General features: G+C 37.5%; 1 protein-coding gene and 1 long non-coding RNA gene across 7 annotated transcripts in view; both read right to left on the reverse strand.

Annotated features, from left to right (window-relative positions):
• Positions 1–23340, reverse strand: part of LOC127071556 (insulin-like growth factor 2 mRNA-binding protein 1) — a 120664-nt gene that overhangs the window by 22933 nt on the left and 74391 nt on the right. Inside the window, exon 1 of one of the 6 annotated variants that reach the window (XM_051010964.1) lies at positions 6230–7329. The exons of the other annotated variants lie outside the window; for them this stretch is intronic. Within the exon in view, the coding sequence (XP_050866921.1) occupies positions 6230–6348 (119 nt within the window). The 5' untranslated portion in view covers positions 6349–7329. Of the gene's footprint in view, positions 1–6229; positions 7330–23340 lie in introns of those variants that run through there. 6 annotated transcript variants of the gene reach the window in all.
• Positions 5438–6223, reverse strand: LOC127071585 (uncharacterized). Its single transcript, XR_007785140.1, has 2 exons — positions 5984–6223; positions 5438–5869 (listed from the first exon to the last, which is right to left on the reverse strand). It is a non-coding gene; the product is annotated as an uncharacterized LOC127071585 (long non-coding RNA).

A 23340-nucleotide genomic window follows, 5' to 3' on the forward strand; every position in this document is an offset into this window, starting at 1 on the left:
TGGCTAGCTTAGCTAGTTAACTAGCTAAGTGAGACAATAGAACGAGGAAATTTCTTCCGGTCGAATTTAAATGGATATTCTTGATTCTATGTAAATAGCATCGTCAAATAAAACAACGATTGCGAAACCGTAACCTTCCCTATTCTCCGTAACCCTCGTCACAAAGTCAACCCCATGACCCGAGACGATAAGTTTCTGATTGAGTCATGATTTTTTCACTCAGTAAACTATATTGTAAAAAAGATATACAGGTATAAAGATAACTATTAAAGTTTCCAATGTTGGCAAATATCTTTGAAAGGGAAAAAAACGATTATCATGTTTTGAATTATAAAAATAATATAACACGTATAGAGCATAATTATACTGGTGTAAATAAGTCTGCAATTGTCGCATTACTTATTCAAGACAAAAAAAAACTAAAAATAGAAAACAATTTTTTTTTTGTAAATATAAATTATACTTAATATGGTATAATTATACTTGCATGAGCAACGATCTATAATTTTCATATTGCGTAAATTTCTTTTTTATAACTACCAAACAAAAAACTATATATATATATATATATATATATGTATAAGAGAGAGAGAAAAAAATGAAGAACAAATTGGGTTAAAGAAGATTAAAAACATACCGCGAGAATTCAATTACGATACTAACACAAGGCTACCGCGACGAATAACGCATATACATACGTTCTCTATTAAACAGTCAACTTTATATTTAAATATAACTTTCTGTTTTCAACTGGCTGTGTTGTTTTCCGAGAGATAGGACAAAAGCAAAACGTATATATGTACGTACATATGTATGTATTTGAAGTCCGATAATGGCGGATGAGTTGTGTCGTTGGATACTGAACACGAGAGAGAAACAGCAATAGGGGGTCATTTGAGAATTCGTGACATTAAAGAGATAGATATAGTTTTCTATCTCTTTATTTTCCTCTCTTTAACGTGTACATTCTTTTTGAATTATTAATTTACTTATTATTATTTACTTACGTTTTTTTTTTATTTTTTAGCTTGCAACAAAGACTATCAGAGCTTCGTTCGAATTAATAAAACTAAATCAAAACGAAGACGTACAACAATATTTAATCGTGATTGATCGACGAAATTTTGTATATTATAAAATATAGAAATAAAAAAAAATGTACATACATAATATATAAAAAGAATCTTTGTGGAGACCATCGTCATCATCGAAAATCATGTCGTGAAAAAATGAATATTTCCAATCGATTCTCTAACTATGGTTTGCCCTCCTAAAGCTTGTAACAGAGATTATTTCTTCAAGATGGAGTGTTGTATATCTCGTAAGGCAGTGCACGTGGCGGTTTTAGAAGCGCGGGAAGGCGCGCGACAGCGATTTCCGGTCGATTCGTGGAAGAAGGAGAAGGAAAGGGGGAGAAGTAAAAGAAAGAGAGAAAAAAAGAGAGAAAGAAAAGTGAGAGAATGAGAAGGAAGAAAAAGGAAGGAAGAGAGAAGGACGGAAAGAAGGTGGCGCTGTGCTGATGAATCAACACTGAAAGAAACGACTAGAAAGAATATCGGCAAAATTCGTGAAGAACTACGAGTCCTATAGAAGAATGACGTAATCACTTTCACTATCTTTTTCTCTTTTTCTTCAGCAAGTATAAGATCAACACGTTGGCGAACCCAGTGATCCACGAATTTTCGAAAAGTTTAATTTAACTTTCGGTATATTACGTACGCAAGATATATTTCAAGAAAAAAGAAGACTTCTAAACTTGTAAAATTACTGAAAAATAAAAACGTAATAAACAGAAAATATTTCTTTTCGTTAAATAAAAACTTTTTTCATTAATCTTTATTAGTTTAATAATAAGTATTTCGATAAAATAAATGGTGTATATGTATAGATGACTATTTTGATTAGTAAAAAAATTAGTATTATCTATATTACGTAACATATATTATGTACTGATATCTTATTACAAAGATACACTTTCATAATTGAAATCATCCATGAAAATACGCACGATCTACGATTAGATAAATAAAGAAATTGTTTCATTTGATTATGAGCCATCGACGAGAATGGTTATAGCCATCGTTACCGTTACTATATAGATAATCTGAAAAATTATTGGAAACCTCTTTCTTTCTCCTCTCTGTGGCAACTGGGCGATCACCCAAGAAGAAGAAAAAGAAGTAAAAGGATGCCGCATTTTACTCATGGGTGGGGAATTTCCGTCTCCTAACTCGACTCGTAAAACGTTACTGCTTCCGCGTATTCGTTGATAATTCTCTTTCTTCTCTTCTTTCATACCTATGAGTTTAACGCGCGCGCGCGCCCACGTTCTCACGTTCCTCGATGTCAACGGCCATAAAGATACGTCAGAGATTACAACAGACACGGATGCAACGCTGCCTGCATAATAACACTAAATTCAATGGTACGATATAAATTCGATCGAATAATACCTATATTAAAGATCGAACGAAACAAAAAAAGATAAAAAAAATATATGTATATACATAGATACATATATATATATAAAAAAAAAAATACAAAACGAAAAAGAAATTCAGAAAGCAATTTTGTTTTTCTTCGCGTTATACCGCGTCGATATATAGACGATATTATGAACGATGACGACGACGACGACGACGACAACTTCGAAATGATAATAATCAATGATAATAATCAAAGTGGACCTTGACGAAAGATATTTCTTGCGCGATAAATTTTAATAACGAATCGGCGTTGGTGGTATAATGGCGGCGGTGGGTCCTCCTCCGAGCATAACTGCGAATCTACACGAAAACCTTTTACTGCTCGGCGCTTTCGTTAGAAGGAGAAACACACGACACACAATCGTAGATGAATTTATACGTCTGCTGTTTGCTTTTAACTCGTCGCCAAGCAACACGTAATTCCATTTTCGATTAGTTCGATACACTTTATTATATTGAGTCGGTATAATAAGTAATGTTAGAATTTTTAATACGTATCAAGGAGAGCGGAGTAAGAGTAAAAAAAAAAAAGTATCCTTAAAACTGATTCTCAAAATGGAGCATTTTTTTTTTACACTTTTAGTTGATCTTTTTTTTCAAACTTTCTTCTCTACAATTTGACGAGGAAAAAAAAAGATGGGTGAAATTAACACCGAAAGTCTCGAAAAGGAGTTATTGATTTTTAATAACCATCTAGTTTACTTTCAGGGTTGGTTCTATTAAAAATTATGACATTACTTATCGATCAATTCAATATTACAATTATGTAATCTCCTCTTCACGAATCTCTCTCTCTCTCTCTCTCTCTCTTTTTCTTTCTCTCAAATACATTCGCTCCTTCAACGAGAAGACTGAACATTTCAAACGGGTGCGCTATTTATCGTATCGCAATGCGTCGTCGATTAACCATCTCTCTATTTATCTATCTATCTATCTATCTATCTATCTATCTATCTATCTATCTACCTATCTCTCTCCGCAAAGATTATGCTGAATCACTGGACAATAACCGAGCTTGTCTCTCCCACGGAAGTTGGTAGTTGTTCTTCATTTAGATAGTCTCGAGAAATATTATCAAGTCTTTCGAGCTTCTTATTGTCTCTTTTCTATTTTTTATTTTTCATTCATCTATTTTTTCCTCCCCCCTCTTATTTTTTTTAAATTTCTTATCGACACAATCACATACGAACTTTCTCGATGATATCACTTCGATCGTACGATTAAAAAAAAAAAAAAAAAAAATCAAATAGATAAAAATCAGAGAAAATAAAACAAAAATATAAAAGAAAGAAAAACGACAGATCATCGAACGTTCGATATTCGAAAAAAAAAAAAAAAAGAAAACGAATCAAGTCGAGTCGAATCGAATCGAATTAAATGGAGCCGTACGTAGTACAAAGCTGACTAGAGTATGTACATAACCGTATCGTATTGGGTCGAGTCGCCAGTTTTCGATTCGTGCATTGGTACGGGCCTGCCTCCGCCGCCGAACACGCGCCTATTCGCCTTTAGGCCTAGAGAACCCATCTCGCGAAGCAACAAGTGTCTCTTAAAGCCAATTGTTAATGGTGAAGGCGGCAAGCGATATATATATATACATATATATATATATATATGTATGTATGTATATTTACATATCACATGTACGTACGTATATATGTATAACGTAGTAGAACGTGTATATACGACGAAATAATGTTAAATGTATGTGTGTGTATATATCGCAATCTTTTTTCTTCTTTACAACTCGATGGCGAAGACGGCGAAACGCAATATGGATTATTTTAGACGATCCGTAAAGTACGAAGAGACGAAATAAGACAAAGTGAGGGAAAACGAGAACGACAGAAAGAGAGAACTAAAATATCTCGAGAAAGCTAAAGACAGCCGACGTAGATGAGATCCCAACGAGAAATATCAATCAAATAACGTCGTAGTACTGAATTTGCCTTCGTCGAAAGAGAGAGATACAATTATTCTCAACGTTTTCTTTTTTTCCTTTCACCTTCCTTTCCGATAACCTCGTGTCGATCGATAAAGCGATAGAAGGTTAAACAAAAAAATAACAACATTAATAATAATAATAATAATAATAATAATAATAATAATAATAATAATAATAATAATAATAATAACAATGATAGAAAGAAAGGAAAAGAAAAAGGAGTAACAAAGTTAAGATCAATATACATTTTACACTCTCCTAAGCAACAAGAAATATATATGTATATAATTTTCCATAGGTAAAATACTTATCGATATATGAATATACAGATATACGTAATTACGCATGGCACGTTAATAAGTATGTAGAAATTCTCAAAATGTGCTTGCTAAAATAACGAATAATAATAATGATGCTGATAATGCCGGACAAACATCTGGTTATTCGTGCTCGTCGCCGACGAAACTTTGAAAACACTGACCTAAATAGTCTTCCACGGATACGCCGATATCTCTCTTTCTCTGTTTTGCACGTTCGGCAGACACGCCACGAAGAGAGAAAGAGAAAGAGAAAGAGAGAGAGATAGATAGATAGATTAGCACGGAAATCGTCGTCGAAACGTCACTAGGCGACGCCGGTACGGCGCAAAGAGGAGAAATAAAGAAAGAGATAGAGAAAGAGAGAAAGAGAGAAATAGAAAGAGAGAGAGAAAGAGAGAAAGATAGAGAGAGAGTAGTATGTACGTACACGTTTGTGTAAGTGCAAGCGTGGGATGCCGTTATTGCCCAGCTTGTTCGATCGAACACGACGACGACGAGGTGGAAAGCATGGAAAAAAATTGTCGCTTCGAAAAAAACCTTTTAACTCTTCCGCCCCACCCTACCTCACCCTACCCCCACTCCACCACTCCATCTCACCTCGTATCACATCACCCCTTCCTCCTCTTTCTCTTTCTCTCTTTATCTCTAGCGCAGCCACAATGAGATTTATGATATTTCGTTGTTCCTCGTTGGACGCTTTCGAATCGAATGCGAACTAAAAGAAACCGACAGTGAAAACGCGGGATGATTTCTTTCTTTCTTTCTTTCTGTTTTTCTTTTTTTCTTTCTTTCCAACGAAAGAGCGAACAGAAGGAGAGTATGAGAATATTTACGCGAGTGAGGATATAGTTTTTGTAGGAAATAAAACAATTCTTTTTATCTCTAGTCGATAAACGGAAATCATTTAATTTAATTGTAAATCTACGAGAGGATATGGCGAGGATAATATCATTCTGTATATGCGTTACGAGAACGACGCGCCATTTTGCTATTATCTCTTTTTCGCTTTCTCTCTGTCTCTCTCAATGGCGTTGAGGACACTCGCTCGCCGCCATCATCATCATCATCATCGTCATCATCATCGTCGTCGTCGTCGTCGTCATCATCGTCATATCGTCCTATAGAAAAAAGTAACGAAAGCGGATGTAAACAAGTCGCTTGCAACACGCACGAACGCATACGTGTGTATATATATATATATATATATATGATATATGAACGTATATACGTACATATGTATATAGAGAGAAACTCTGGTCGTTTCTCGTTGCGAGAGAAAGAGATAAAGAGATGTAGAGATAGAGATAAAGAGTGAAAGAAGAAAGAAAGAGACTAAACGTACACTATATGTGTTACGAATAAAAGAGAAACAGAGAGAGAGAGAGAGAGAGAGAAAGAGAAACGAACTTGGCGAGAGACAGCCTTACGAGAGAAGGAAAGAAATAGAGTGAGAGAGAAAAAGAAAGATAGAATCTTACTGGCAGTGAAACGATTTTGTTCTACCGTCGAAGATTCCGGCGCGATTCCACAGCCGTTGCCGGCGAAAAAAAGAAGATATAAAAGAACCAACAATGGCCGGCGACGAAGGAGCCGTCATAGTCGTAGTCGTAGTCGTAACGTAGTATGGTCGTATCGTCGTGTCGCCGTCGCCGTCGCCACCGTCTCACTCCCCCCACTTTCTTCCTATACGTCCGTCTCCCTCTCGCTCTCTCACCATCTAACTCTCTCTCTCTCTCTCGCGCTCGGCTCGTTCCGCGTTTCTCCGGGTGATTTCGAGAAGGCGGTCGACGATATTTTTGTAGCGTGTCCGTGTCGGCGGCAGCTTATATCTTCGAATGAAAGCGTACACACATATACACACACGCACGTACGTAATCGTACACACGTACACGCAGTTGGGCTTGGTGACGGTCAGGCAAGCGCACGCCGCGCCGGTTACGAAGACGAGAGAAAGAGAGAGAAAGAGGTTATGTGTGTGCTACTGAAAAAAGTTTTTATGGAATCGGTTCCGATCGGCTCCATTCGTCGAATCTCGGAGATTTACCGATCGAGTATAGAAATACTGAGTGAGATAGAGATAAAGATACGGATAAAGTATATATACGTGTGTATATATATATATATACACACACGCATATATATATAAAGAGAGGTGGGGGAAATCGCCTTCTTCGCGCCTTCACGCAAGTAACGCACAGCAGTAACAATATTTTACCATGAATCACGCTCGAGAAATAATGCTGGAGAAACACGATTTCCTCTCGGCGAATATTTACATATACTCGTACAACAGACGAACGGACGGACAAATCAACAATGGCCGAAATAGTAGCAGAAAAATAATAAAAAGAATAAAAATTAAAGGGAAAAATAAGAAAAAAAAGAGAGAAAAAGAAAAAGAAAAAAGAATGAATATAAGAAAAAATAAGAAAAAAGAACGTAAATGTTGTAGCCCCATAAGAAAGCAATCGGAAGACGCCAAGGTGTCGTCGTCGTCCACTTTGAGAAAGGCGTCGCGCCGACGCCGTCCGGAAAAGAGAACGTCCGTCCCAAAGCGCCTCTCTCTCTCTCTCTCTCTCTCTCTCTCTCTCTCTCATCCAAACCACAGAGAACGAGAAAGAGAAAGAGAGAAATCGCTTACGTTTCATCTATTTGTGTCTTAAAATACATGAACTCTCACGTACATATACATATGTATTATGTATGTGATAAATATATATATATATATACTTTCGTCCTGACTGCTCTTTAATAATTCTCTAAATCGAAACGAGACACGAGACACAAGATGACGACGACGAAGACGAAGATGTCACGTATACTTCTTCATGTCTCTCTTCGAAATATATAATTCGAAATATATATAACAAAACTTACAATCTCATTATTCTCTTTTTATAATCGTTGCATCATTTTCCTTATATGACGCAAATTCGATTTTCTTTTTTTTCCCCTAAACTCGTAAAGTTCATGGCGAGGAAGAGGGAAAAGTACGGGGCAGCACCTCGGTTAATATTTGGCACATGTTCTGATAGATAAAGTTGAAAAATTACGATATCGATGCACGTCACAGACGTGATAGACGGAAAGAGAGAAACAGAAAGAGAGAGAGAGAGAGAGAGCACGTATAAGGAAAAAAAAAAAAAGAAACGAAACAAAGTGAACAAAAAAAGAAGAAAAAAAAAACGACGTAAAATATCAACTTGCTATTCGGTAAATTTTCTTGCTTTTTATGCCTGATGGAGGAAAAAAGTAGAAAAGTGACAAAAAAAAAAAGAAAGGAAGAGAGAGAGAGAGAGAGAGAGAGAACGCACACGCAAAGAATATTAAATTTTCCGTGCTCTCTCTCTCTCCCTTTTTCTATCTATCTTTCTCGAGAATTTCCGTGCTCGTAAATACGTATATCCATATCATACATCCATACATACATAAATACATACATACATACATACTACACACACACATACACACACCGTACATATACAGGCGAATAAGAAGACTAATATCTCCGGATAGAAAAACGACAGCGTTAATTGTATTTGCAGAAAAAAGGATTAAAGTTGCGAGCGCAGCCATTAATGATTTATACTAATCATCGTTACACATATTCACTCTCTCTCTCTCTCTCTCTCTGACCCTACATATCTCGCTCTTTCTTTCGCGTGAAAGCGCGTATATCAAAAAGAAACAAAAAAAATGGAAAAAAAAATAGAAAAGAAAACAGAAGAAAAGAAAAGAGAAACGAGAGGATATATAAAGTATAAAAAAGTTGATTAGGAATTTTTCTTTCCAACTGACTCACCACGAATCGAAGTAGATAGCGCTATAGAGGCTTTCCACGGTAAACAGAGGAGAGGTGCGGGGTGGAAGGGACGCTAGGACTCGAACCACGTGTTAGAATCCAGATCGAACCAATGATTGACGAAGGACAGAGAGGACGATGACGATGACGATGACGACGACGATGTCGGTGACGAAGACGATGATCGTATTTGGCTTGTACGAGAGATTCAGCCGACGGCGAGAACAATATCTTCTTCTCTCTTTTTACAAAATGGTTGCAATAGTGTAGTAACTCTTAACAACACAGAAGAGAGAGAGGACACACGACGAACGACGAACGACGATCGACGAACTAACGACGCACAACACGCACATATATACACGCACGCACACACGCGTCCGAATAAAATCTCTTTTTTTCCTTCGAATATCTTCGATGAGATTTCGTTTACTTTTTTTTTTCTTTCTTTCTTTCTTTCTTTCTTTCTTTTCTTTTCTTTTCTTCCTTCCTTCCCCCGTCTCCTTATTTCAATTATATATTTCTTGTTTGCTATTCTTTCTGGTCGCCGCGCGCACACACATAAGAAGAACACACAGGCACGACGATATTAAGAGAAAAAAATTTTATACGATCGACAGAGAGAGAGAGAGTGAGAGAGAGGGGAGGGGGAAGGTCAAAAGAAAAAAAACTACCCCCGTAGAAACAAATAGGGAAGAAGAAACGAAAAGAGAAAAAGGAAGAGGAAAAAAAGGATCGGATAAACAAAATCGAAAATACGTTCGACAACGAAAAGATACGCGACGGGGGTGTTATGGTGGTGGTGGTGGTGGTGTGCGAGACGGTGGTAGGGTCGGCGGAAGGGAGAAGAAGAGGGGTACCACACGGTGGGAAGAACACGCGACGCGGAAACACGCGAAAATAATTCTCTCTCTTATGTACCGTGAATGGATCTACTTTGGTCCCGCGCGCGCGCGCGCTAGGCTTCGATAGATAAAGGTGCGAGCCCCGTTATATATTATATTATATTATATTAAATTGTTGTATTATAATTATTATTACTATTATTATATTATTAATATTAATATTATAATTATAATTATAATTATTATTATTATTATTGAAAACCGAGAGAGAGACGGAAAAAAAGAAAGCGAGAGGAAACTCGTTCGAAACGCAACGCTCTTAACGTCCCGTCGCGTACTGCGAGAACACGAGAGAACGGCCGGGACGACAGGAGCGCCACGCCTCGGCCGGCGCCTCTAGCGTCGCTAGCCGAAGATTCACGGAAACGTACGAAACTACCAACGGAGGTCCCCGCGCGCCGCCCTCCCCCCACCCCGCTCCCAATGTTCCTACCTACCTACCTACTACTACTTACTACTTACTAAACGTACGTATCCTCCGTCCTTTTCTCTCTCTATACATATATATGTGTATATATATATACACATATTAAATCTATCTCTTTCTCTCTATCTATCTTTCATTCCATCTTTCTCACTCTCATTTTTCTCTCTCTCTCTCTCTCTTGCCTACCGCGCGCGTCCGCTAACCGACTCTCTCGCGACGAAACGTGGATTTCTAACGCGTCTTTCTCTCTCTTTTTCTCTCTCTCGCTTCTTCTATCCCTCTCACACTCGCTCTCTCGCGATATTTCCTATGAAAGCCGGTTTCTCTCTTCTTCCTTTTCCTTCTCATTCGTTCATTCGTTCATCTCTCTCTCTCTTTCGTTTTTTTTTTTTTTTTTTAATAACGATTCCTTATTCTCTCTCTTTCTTTCCTTCGTTCTCTCTTTCTCTCTTACTAGCTCGCTCACTTACCGTTACTGTTACTTCTCTTTCTTCTCTGATCGCGAGTTAACGCGTTTGCTTGAACGACTATGAATCACCGGAACAGACCCCGCGTGCGACGAACGGAAAAGACCAAGAGTCGAGGCTTGAGACACGAACGAAGAGAGAGAAAGAGAAACAGAGAGAGAGAGAGAGAGAGAGAGAGAGATACAGAGAAATACAAAGAGACGGAGAAAGACGGTGGGAGGATCCTGATAAATTTATGCTTCGACTCGTCCTTTCTCGTCCCTCATATCCCAGATCTTTTGCCTCGAGTTCCGAGCATTCTCTCTCATGGATTGGATCAAGGCTAACCAGAATCTTTATTGACGAAATCAACTTCGATCGAAGGAGAAGATAAACGAGGCCGGGGTTGTGTTTTACGATCGTACCTATGCTACAGAAGAAAACCAAAAAAAAAAGAAAAAAAAGAAAAATGGAAAAGAAGGAAAGAAGTATTGAAAAATAGATTATTAAAAAAAAAGGAAGAGAATTTTTTTGGATTATGTAGCATTCGATGACTCTTGAAAAATTATTGAAAATAGACGCACGAACGTGTGTGTGTGTTTGTGGGTGTGGGTGTAGAGAGAGACGGAGAATAATAATTGAGAAATATATATATATATATATATATATATATTATTGTTAAATGCATCGATAAATAATAGTAGAATAAATTAGAGACATCGTAATATTTGACTCCTTTTCTTTTCTTTTTCTTGTCTATTTGTTGAATCGCACAATCGTCGTTTAAAATTGAACATGTTGAATGTTTCTTTCTCGCGAAATCGAGACGCATAGCTTAGAAGAAAAATTAAACGATTCTCTTCGAACGATTGAATAATGCGATACGTTTCAAAGAAGAGTAATTAAAACTTGCGAGATGTCACGGAAAAACTGGAAAACGAAAAAAAAATAAAACGAGAAAAGATAAAACAAAAAGACATGGAAAAGAGAAAATGAAAAAAGATTAAAAAAAAAAAAGAAGAAGAAACGGCCACGTACGTCGACATTATACCGATTTATTAATTACTCACGCGAGTTCTCGTAAACGAGACTATCGACAAAGAATAATGTAGGAAGAAAATATAAACAATGTATGCATCTAACACACGAGAGATTTGTTTTGGCGAATTTGCGAGAAAAACGTGCAATGGATTCGCGGAATCGTTCGAGTCATAGTTAGTTGCTTAAATCAAATTTTCTTTTCTGATTATTGCGAGAAAGAAGTAAACAATTATTTCCTAAGAAATCGAATATTGTTACGTACACGTAGATATACGAACACATACGCATACGTGAACGTACATAAGTACGCGTACAAAAATATATACGTACGGTGTAATAAACGTTACGTAAAAATATATACGTAATCTCACGAGTGAGAGAGAAGGAGAGAGAGAGAGGGAGAACGTTCTTTTTATCGTACAACGATAGGCGTCTGCATCTAACGCTTTAAGGAGTTTCAAATAGTCAAATAAAAAGAAATAGAAGAGAAAATAAAAAAAGGAGAGAGAGAGAGAGAGAGAGAGAAAGAAAAAAAAAGAATATACGTGGCCCTTCGGGATGCGTCGAGGTTGGTAGGGCAGCTGTGCCTGACCAGCTGCCACGCGAACACTGCGGACAACACCTCTATGATAGAGTCCGATTGTTTTCTAACGTAACTTAGACTAACCTCTAACTCCAAAACTTCCTTCTTTTCTCTCTTTTAAGAACTTTATCTCTGCCTGCAACTGTTCTCTCTTGTCTCGAATCGAATCGAGAAAGGAAACGTCTCTAAAAATTTCGATTAAAAGTTTTGCGACTCGTGATTTGCTTGAAAAAAAGAAAGAAACGAAAGAAAAAGAAAGAACAAAAAAAAAACAAACAAACAAACAGAAAAAAATTCACCTACGTTGTAATAAGGCGATATTAAAAGAGAAAGAATATTATTCGTGATTTCTTACGAGTTTTCAAAGATGGCCGCGGAAACAAATCGTATACGATCGAAACAGATCCCTTTTATTATCGAGAATCGATCTCTTTTGTGTTTTTTTCGTTTTTCTTTTTACCTAACTCGATATCTCCGTTTAATATCGCATTTCTAAGACTACTTTTACTCGTCGTAAAAGAAATATTTTCTTTTAGAAACGATAAGTTTCGATTCATAGAAAAACACCTTCTTCGTCGAGTCGTTTGTTAGTTCGTTGGTTGGGTGGTTGGTTGGTTGGTTGGTTGGTTGGTTGGTTGGTTGGGTCGGTTGCTTGCTCTGGAGGTTCACAGTCCACGGTCTATCACGTTCGGTTCTTTATCGCTGAGGGAAACTAGTCGAGAGCCGCAACACAAACTCTGCCATGGATCGATACAGGATAAACACGATAAAAAGGAGACAAAAAATCGACCGATACGGTGCACTCATTCTCGCTCAGTAGTACAAGACGGAAGGAGGACACGATATTACTGATCCAAGTGAATGATGACGATGATACGACGATGAGAACGAACGACGAAGACGACGACAACGATGATAACTTTATATGAAAATCAAAAAATCGTTTACCCTGTCTCTTTTTTTTTTTTATCATACATAACGTCTTAATGTTTTTCTTAAAACGACGACGATGACGATAACTTTGTAACTATGTAAAAATAAAAAAAATGTCCTCATACGAATCAAATCTATTCGATAATAAAATATTATTCGAATATAAATCGAAATCGAAGTTGTTCACTCTACGTTTTGTATCATTCATTCAAGCAAACTTTACACCATCCATTTCAACACCGACGATCGGTAGAGATACCGTATCTTCTAGGAAAGAAAATTTGTACCATGTGATGAGGTAAAACATATATATATATATGTATATGTACTTGCTTACGTACGTCCTCACTTACAAGAGAGAGAGAGAGAGAGAGAGAGAGGGAGAGAAAGCGAAAGAGAAAAAGAGAATTCGAGGGTTTCGATCCCGTTAAATTCATAGAGAAGAGAAAACAATGGTAGGAGTAGAGAGTTGAGGGGGTGTGGTGGGATAGAGGGAGAGTAAATTCATCGATGGGAGGGGTAAAAGTCAGGGTGCGTTAATCTCTCGTTTCTGTCTCTCTCTTTCTCCTAAGAGAATGTGCATTACTTTTACGTACGTATTCGTACATAACCACACATATGTACAACATACGTATACACGTATATAGAACTATACATGCGAGTACACACACATATATATGAACACACATCATAAGTCTCGTCCTTCGGAAGCTCTTCTTTTAGGAGGCACGCAGAGGGAGGAAGCGAGGGTCTGGAATCGACAATGGCCTTCGAGAAAGTCGAAGTCGGGGATTCGAGCGAGATGTTATAAAGAAGAAGGATGGAAGAGAAAGAAAGAAAGAGAAAGAGAGAGGAAGAGAAGGGCTCTAACGCGAAGGGAGATGATGGTGGTGGTGTTGGTGGCTTGTGCTAGTGCTGCTACTGCTACTGCTGCTGAAGTTGGAGATTGTGGAGAAGGACGGAAAGAGAAAGAGAAAGAAAGAGAAAGAAAGAGAGAAAGAGAGACCGCACCACCGTGGAAAGGCAGCGTCGGTCCTGAGCCCAATTAGCAATTTAAGGCAATAAGCGGGCGCACTACTCACAACCGCCCCCACACCCCTTGTTCATTCGCTCAGCTCGCTTGCTTCCTTCCTTGCTTGTTTGCTTGCTTGCTTGCTTGCTTGCTTGCCTGCTTGCTTTTCTGTCTTTGATACATCCGAAATTATTTTAAAAGAGAAGAAGGGAGGGAGTGGAGTGGAGGATAACTGCGGATCTTCGCGTCTCACGAATTCTATATCATTTCTACCCTTAAGTATCGATAAATTTCCTTGGACCCTTCCTTTCCCTTTCCTTTGCTTTGCTTTAGTATCTCTCTCCTCATCCTCCGTTATAATTTCGAATGAAACGTAATGCGACGATGATACTATCACCATGCTTTCGATTTCTTTTTTTTTTCTTTCTTTATTATTATTATTGTTGTTGTTGTTGTTAATATCGATTATTGAATATATTTTATCTTTGTTTCATTTTTTATTATTACTAATATTATTTTCTTCTTTTTTTTTTTTGGAGAGAACCAAAGAGAACAAAACGAGAGGACATTTTTCTGAGAAAAGTCGAAGTTATGGAAATGGACGGATTTTCTTCTTTTATTTTTTGAAAGCAACACGAATGTACGTTCATTTAAGTTTGATCGAACGAACAAGAAAGAGAGAGATAGAGAAGAACACGACTGTGTGCTCGAGAAAGATGATAAATAAATCAGAGAAAGAGAAAGATGGAGAAGAAGAGTTTATAGCGACAAGCTAGAACAACCCTTGGTGGTTCCTTTCTCTTCTCAGTCCATCCCATCATACTGCAACCGACAAGAAATTTCGTCTTTCTCGTTTTCTCCACGAATTATGCATCTCTCACCGACGTGAATGTGCATCCTCCTCTCGTTGTGCATCGCGACGTGACACGCCGGAAGAGAAAGGCAACGTTATAGCGAATATTCTTCTCTCTATCCAGCCACCCACCCCCCTTTTTACTCTTATCACTCTTCTTACCACTACTACTACCATCACACCTACTCGAATATTCTTCCAAACGACGTAAACACGTGTTCTGTACACGTAACGTTACATAGTACAGAAAGCGAAATTACAAATTGTCTACGTTGAACTACATATTCGAAAGGGTATTTCATAATTTTTGTTCTCTACTTTTCTCTCCTCTTTTCCTCGTTCTTTTTCTATTCCTTTTTTCTTTCTTTCTTTTTAAATCGTAAAAAAATTGAGAAGAGGGACAAGAGAAATATAGAAAGAATTAACGATCGGGGGAGCAATGCCAACCGAGAAAAAGAAATGATATATACGTGTATGTATCTCGTGTTACATTGCCAGGAAAGTGGGGTAGGGGGGGGGGTGAGTGGGTGGGAGAGAAACAATTTCTTTCTTTAATTTTTTTAGCCTCGTATATATTACGTATACATATATGTATTTTTTTTTCTCGTTCCAATTTCTTTTATTATCGAACGTGATTCTATTTATGTGCGTACGTACGTACATTATACGTATTTCATTAATTTCTCCCTCTTTCCTTTTATAGAAGATGAGTGGGAGGGACGAGGGAGCGAAGCGGGGCGTTTTAAGCTTTATGATTTCCCGTTTGAAAAATTCGCATATCGGATAAGTATTGCGCGAACGTTATCAGACGTTAGTCCAACTCGACACGACACGACTAGACTCGACTCGGCTCGACTACTCGGTTACTGGGAGGTCTGCCAACCCGATATGCGAAAATGGCTCGCGCTTATGCATATCTTATGACACGGATGTCTCGAATAACCGTTCTCGAACATTACGCACGCTGAGAGATCTCCCTTCTTCTAATACAAACGAATGAGTCTCGGAGAATCGAGGCACGTAGTAACCCAGACGCAACCCTGTGATTTCCCGATGCACCTTGTATGTATATGTGTATGTGTGTGTAATATAACATACGTGTATATACATATGAATGTACGTACGTACGTATGTATGTATGTATGTTATATTACGTATACTATGTATGTCCGACACGTCGACGTTGTCGTAGTCGTATTCGTAGTCGTCGTAGTCGACACTGTGGCGTCAACGTTTCACTTATCACACAGTTTCGTTCGTTCTTTGCGCTCGATAAACCAACGAATCTCTCTAACGGAATATAAAACATACTCTGAATCATCGTCATGCGTTTCCTTCCTTCTTTTTTTTTCATTATTTCATTCAAACTATGAGATGTGTGTACATATGTATGTATGCATGCGTGCATGATGCATGTATGCATGTGCGTATGTATGTATATATGTAGATATGTGTGTATGTATGTATGTATGTATGTATGAAGCATTACTCTTGTCGTCAATGGTTAAAAAAATAATAGAAATAAAAAGTAGAAATTTTTGAGCACTTCGTGGATATTTTTTTTATCTCTCTGTTCCTCTTTCCATATTTTTTAATTATTTGGATTTATTCTTTTCATTTCGTTCTTTCTTTCCTTCTTTCTTTTTTTATCTAATATCGAACTAATCATACATTTTGTATTATTCATATTCGAGACGAATCAACAGGTTTAATGAACGTCAATTTTACGAACTTCGTTTTGAAAATAACTTCTTTCCTACATTTTCTATTTTCTTTTTTTGGAAGAGTGACAACTTGAAGAGAAGACCGATAACAAATTTTTTCCAATAAGCTTCAGATATTCATCGATCCCGAAAAATTGATAATAATGATAAATAAGGATTATTACGTTCAATTAATTTTGACGGTCGAGATATTATCGATGATTACAACAATTATAAATAATTATTGAATAATAATATCTTGTGATTATTGAAGTCTAAAGAACTTTGTAAATCGAGAATGGAGAATGGAGAATGGAGAATGGAGAAGATACGGGAAGGACTAAATTTTTTCTTTTGGTGCAAATATATAGCTACGTACATGTACGTATGCATGCATGCATGTATGCATGTATGCATGTATATGTCTACGTCGAACGCGGACTATTGCCCGTAACGGAAAAGACGCAGAAAATATCGGTCCGTACGAGAGGATCGATAAAAAGAGTTGCGGCCAAGGCGTGCAACGGAGGTAAACGCGCAGGACTATGGCGAGCAAGCAGGCGTGTATTCAGGATATCACGAGTTCTTTCCCATCGGATTAATGAATAGTGGAGAGAGAAAGAGAGAAAGAGAAGAGAAAGATCATCATCGTCCATAGAAATTTTATTAAAGTAAACGAAATTCATGAAATGATGTTATTATTATAATGTAATCGTACAGGATGCTTGAGAAATAAATAAATTGTTTTATCGTCCACGAGAGAAAAATTCTATAGGGGTTTACAACGAAAAGAAAACTGTGTACGTAAAAAATGTGAATATCTTTTCGTAAGGATTCTTAAAGATTTTTTTGGGTCTCCTTTTCGCGTGCGTAAAAGTTCAAAATTAAATCGCACGAAAGTGTTAATTAAGATCTATGAACGCACATGGATGTATTCTCAAGTAATTTTTTAAAAGGATGAGATAAGACAAGAAAACATCGATTAATGCGGCATTAAAGATAAAAACGAATTTTTTTCTTTCTTTCCTTTTTTAAACCATCCTTCTCATTTTTCTCCTTTAACGTCACATAAAATCAGAGATTCTCGTCGGATGAGCGCGCGTTTACGCGTGTGAAAATAACAACGAACGTATAAACTAATTCGAAATTAATCGTCAAGAAAACGAGAAAAAAAGAGAAAAACGAAAGGAAAAGAAACAGAAGAAAAAAGGCATAGACCGGTTAAGACGAAGTGACATGAAGTAAAAGCTATCCTTGGAAAAAAAATTTTAGGGAAAGTCAAGGAAAAGAAGAAGAAGAAGAAGAATAACAATAACAAAAACAAAAGGAAGAAGAAAAGAAAAAATAAAGAATAGAAAAAGAAAAGAACGTAGACCGGTTAAAATGAAGTGACATGAACTAAAAGCTATCCTTGAAAAAAAAATTTTAGGGAAAGTCAAAAAGAAGAAGAAGAAGAAGAAGAAGAAAAAGAAAAAGAAAAAGAAGAAGAAAAAGTTGTCGAGCGAGGGAGGATCAATGGCGGTCGGAAGGAGCGTTGGCCGGGGTAAGTGGCACGGGGCTCCCGCGAAACTGGGGGTGAAGCTGAGGCTGAGGGTGAAGCTGAAGCAGAAACGCGGAGTCTGGGGGGTAAGGGTGAGAAGGATGGGAGAGAGAGAGAGAGAGAGAGAGAGAGGAGAGACGAGCGATAAAGGGAGGAAGAAGGGCGAGGAGAGTGAGAGAGAGAGAGAGAGAGAGAGAGTTGAGGGTGAGGTCCGCGAGAGAGGAGGGTAACCTTGACCCGGGGATGAACGACCCTCTCCCTAGAAGCGCGTGGCACCCCTTTCTCCTCTCTTCCAACCCTCTCCAGCTCTCTCTCTCTCTCTCACCGTAGTTCGAACCGGCGTCGCGGTACCTCCTACCCTTCTCTTTCTACTTCTACACCCCTCTCCCTCTTTCACTACCACCCCCAACCCCCGCTTCCGCCATCACCACCATTGCCACTACCACCGCTGCCTCCCCCTTCTCCGCCGCCCGAGTCTGTTCTTCCGTCTTTCCTTCTCGCCCTGCGCACTATACTACTACTCTACTACTACTACTACTGCTATTACTACTACTATCACTATCAACAGGGAGGACGTTGTTCTCTTCCTTCTCTTAATTTTTCCCTTTTCTTTCTACTTCCCTCTCTCTCTCTCTCTCTCTCTCTCTCTCTCTCTCTTTCTTTTTTTTCTTTTCTCTTTTTCTCCACCACTTTTTTATCTTTTCTTCCATTTCTCTCGCACCGATCTCCCGAATCCTATCATCCAATTTATATTTCTTTATCAAGTTGCGAAAATATTTTCTGACGAATGCAACTACCTACTACTACGTGCGCGTTTCTGCAGTATGCGTTTGTGTTTCTTTCTTTATGGTTTTTTTTCATTTCGTTTTGAACTATATAGTTATAATATTCCTTTCTTTTCTTTCATACAATTCGTATTCGCTTCATTTAATCGTACAACGATTCGTAAGAATATACGATAGAATTAATTTCCAACGATATTATCTTCATCTCTTTCAGTCCATCCTCCAAAATAATCAAACATATTCAATATCCAATAATATTTTCTCATTTACGTGTAATCTTTAAATTAGTAAATAACGTGCCAAATAAGCGACCCCTTTCAATCTCTTTCTATCTCTTTTAACTTTTATCATCCAATCACCCCTTTTTTAACATTTACCCTCTCAACGTTCATTCATTCATTCATTCATTCATATATTTCTTTATTTATTCACTTATAATACTTGTAATACGAAATACAAAAAGAATAATACACGTCTAGATATTAATTCTTTCTACTTTTGTTCTTTATATCGTTAACAGAGATATTCTGCACTGTTACGATAAATAATCCTTTCTGTCTTCGTCTTGTGCACATACACGCATACACACATACATACACAAATTTCTCTCGTCTTTTCTCATTTCTCGGATCTTCTTTCACTCTCCCACATATACTTTCTCTTTCCGTCTTTCCACGATTCTCCTTTATAATCCCATCCACGCTCGTTTTTCTTCTCCCTTTTCCCCGTCAACCACAGCTTCCATTCTCTCCCTCTCCCTTTCTCTTTCTCTCTCTTTCACAAACACACACGTTATACACAAGACTACGTATAACACATACGATCACGCCCGTATATTTCTCTCTCTTTCTCTCTTTCATACACACATACATACACATACGATCATCGTCCGTACATCTCTCTCTCTCTCTCTCTTTTTTCTTCTCCTTCTCTTTCTTTCATCCCTCCGAGCACGGTCTCTCGCTCATCGTACAAACTTAGTGTGCCGACGTGGATGGCGCGCGCAATTCACCCTCCTCCCCCACTACGAACCGTTTTCCACTCTCTTCTTTCTCCCTCCATCTCTACCACCATCCAACCCTTCTTCCTCCTTCCCTCAACCCCTCCTCCTCCTACCTCTTTCTCGACCGTTTCCTTGCGCATTTTTTTACAGTCGACGCGAGTCGAGTATGCCAAGAGAGGGGTGGAAAAGCGAGAGCGAAATTTCAAGGGCAGAACCTATGCCGGTAGATCTCTCTACCCCAACGGCTAATCATCAATCAAGAACCAAGGTTACTTTCTCTCTCTCTCTCTCACTCTCTTTGACGTACGGTGTGTTTATATTCGCAGTGAACTGCGATAGATTGCGAACAACCCTTTTTCCCTTTTATTCGCGGAGTCAAAGTAAAACAAACGAGAAAGTATTACGAATCACGGTTCCTTCGTAATCTGTAAATCCAACCGATCGATCGATCGATCGATCGGTCGGTCGGTTGGATTTTTCTTTTTTCAACAAAACTTTAGATTCGTTGCCCGGAGATTCTAAAATCGATCCTCGAAAAAAACGAGGGATATTATACATTTTCTTAATTTATCGTTGCGTTTGATTGATTATTGATACTCTTTTTTTTTCTCTCTTTCTGTCTTGTTTCTTTTTCTTTTTTTCCTTTTTGTAAATTTGTTTATTCCTCATATCGTGAACTCGCGGAAGGGCGAACGCACAGACACAAGTACAACACACCGTCATCGAACGTAATGCATTGTCGTCTTTTTTTATGCGTGATTATTATACTGTGCACAGAAAAAGAGAGAAAGAGAGAGAGTGAGAAGTATTCGAAAGAAACAAAAATATAAAGTAGTGCTCGGAGTTGAGCAAAAAAAAAAGCGAAAGAGTTAATAAGGATATATAGATACATAAATAGATGGAAATAGATAGATAAATAGATACTTTCCATCCCCTTTTTGTCGATGACTGTACCGTGATAGATAGGTATGTAGATACGTAGGTGGTAGTAGAGTAGGTAGGTAGGTAGGTACTCGAAAAAAAAAGAGATAGAGAAAGAGAAGAGAAAAAAAAGAAGAAGAAAGAAAAGTGAATCGAACTCGCGCACCCGCGCGAGGGTTAAGCTCGAAGGCTACATTTAATCTCAAAGGGAGAATGATAGCGGAAAGGCCACGATTGAAAGAATTTGTTTGCCCTGGCATAATAAAAGAGGGGCTTCTCATTTTGAAAGACACGCCCGATGCTTTTATATCCCTCTACTTCTTCAACCCTCTCTCACTCTCTATCTCCAACTATCTAACTGACTATCTATCTATCTATTTATCTATCTATCTATCTATCCTCGTTTATATATCCTTCTAGCAATCGACAACTAGCACGGTATAGCGAGTATTTTTTTATCGAGGAAAAAAAATTAATAGAAGAGGAAAAGAGGCGACGACATCTAATATCGAGAAAGAAAAAATAAAATTTAGATTTTGCGGTACATACATATAGATACATACATATATGTACGTACGTGTCTTAATGTTTGTGTATATAAACGTATATATATATATATATATAAAGCATCGATCGGCAAAAGATCAAAACTCGAAATAGCATAGACGATAGATACGCTATCGAATTATCGGATGCGACAGGTGGGAAGCGGCCGCCGACTCCCTATTTTATTTTTCTTTTCATTTTTGTTTTCTTTTTTTTTTATTTCATCCTCTTTTTCTTTCTATTTACGTATCCACAAGCCGTATGGATCGTTCGTTCGAAAAAAAAGAAAAAAGAAAGAGCTCGTTCTTCTCTCTTCCTTCTATACGACGCGTTTTACTTCTGATCGATCGACGAATTCGCGAATAGTCACTCACTCACTCTCTCTCTCTCTCTCTCTCTCTCTCTCTCTCTATTTCTCTTTCTTTCTTCTTCCTCTTACTATTCTTGGAATCGTTTCGTTTAAGCGCCCGACTAATTCCAGACCCAACCGTAGATGATAAACTACGTTCGATAGTCCGAGTGAACGAAAAATAAGTCGAACTTTTTAAAGAATTAAAGAAAAAGAAAAAAAAGGAAAAGTAATAGACTTTCCTTTTGTTCTTTTTTCAAATAGATTAGTTTCAAGCAAATATGGGTTTAAAATTAATACGACGATCTATGATGTATCACTCACCCTCGTTTGAATTATCGTCTGCTAAATCAGCTTTCGGTATCGAAGTTTGTCTTTTTTTTTTTTTTATACTTTTCGTTTTATCGTAGTTCAACCACTTTGCTCTCAATTCATTAATCGCGTCCTTTCGTTGAAAGATAAAAGAAACAAAGAAAAAAGAAAAAAAATCTTTTTGTTACTACTGTTAAAAATCGATCATGAAAGTTTTTGTTTAACGACAAAAATGAAAACCATCGATAAGAGTTGATTGATAAAGTCGGCAAAGGGGTTGTTTACGAATCTCGATAACTTTTAAACTCCTCACATCCATTTCTAGAGAATTTTAGAGATCTAGTAGAAGATTGACCGTCTCGACGATCCAATTGTTTCCTTACCTGAAACATAAAAGAAAATAAACGTCTTAGTTTGTGAGATTTTGTTTAATCCTTTCATTATTAAATATCGATTTATTACATAGTTAATAAACCTTTATTAAAATAGAATCAACGAAACGAACTGAGTACTCAAGATTTATCATTAGATGCTATCGTGATCCTTATTACGGTCTTCATCGTTTTATCGATTTGATATAATTTCAGTAAATAAATTAAAAAAGAAATATTAGTAATCAGTGACACGAGATATAATTTAAACTATACGATTATTTTCGGTGTAACTAAAAAGGATTAAAAGGGATTATTTTTCTCTCTCGTACTAGTCGACTAGAGCGACGACTTAAAGGAGTTGACTATAATAATAATAATGATTGATCCGACAAAATTAAATGAATAAAACGAATGAAGTACTTTTCGACGAACATGATACACACATACGCACACATATCTCGTGACTATCTATCTAACTCTTTTTATCGTCTTATTAATTTTATATAATTAAACAAAAAATAAATAACATAAAAAAGAAAGAAAAACCAAACAAACAAACAATAATTAGTACGATATCGGTATGATATCGGTATGACAAAGGGTATCGGAAGTTTAAACTTTGCGACTATTTTTGGCGTAACGAAAAAAGGATTAAAAAGATTTTCTGGACTTTCTCTCTCTCTCTCTCTCTCTTTCTATCTCTCTGTTTCTCTCCTTCTCTTTCGTACTTCTCTCGCTCTCTCGTACTAGTCGGATAGAGCGACTTATCGCACTTTAAAGACGTGCCTCGTTAAAGACTCGTGTGTATACAACATACAACGTAGTAGAGGGATTACCGGCGGCGCGCTTCGTCGGAACACACCGAGTTGAAGGCGGATCGATTCGGCGAGACTACGAAAGTTCCTACTACCTAAAGTAATTACATGGTTGCACGGATTCGCGTCTATGAAAATATCGAGAAGACACTTTACCTAATACTTACTTACTTACTTACTTATTTGATTTTCTTTAGACTATTTTTCTTTTCTTTTTTTGTCCTATTTTTTTCTCTTAT

Source organism: Vespula vulgaris, chromosome 22 (assembly GCF_905475345.1).
Source record: "Vespula vulgaris chromosome 22, iyVesVulg1.1, whole genome shotgun sequence".
Lineage (NCBI taxonomy): Eukaryota > Metazoa > Arthropoda > Insecta > Hymenoptera > Vespidae > Vespula > Vespula vulgaris.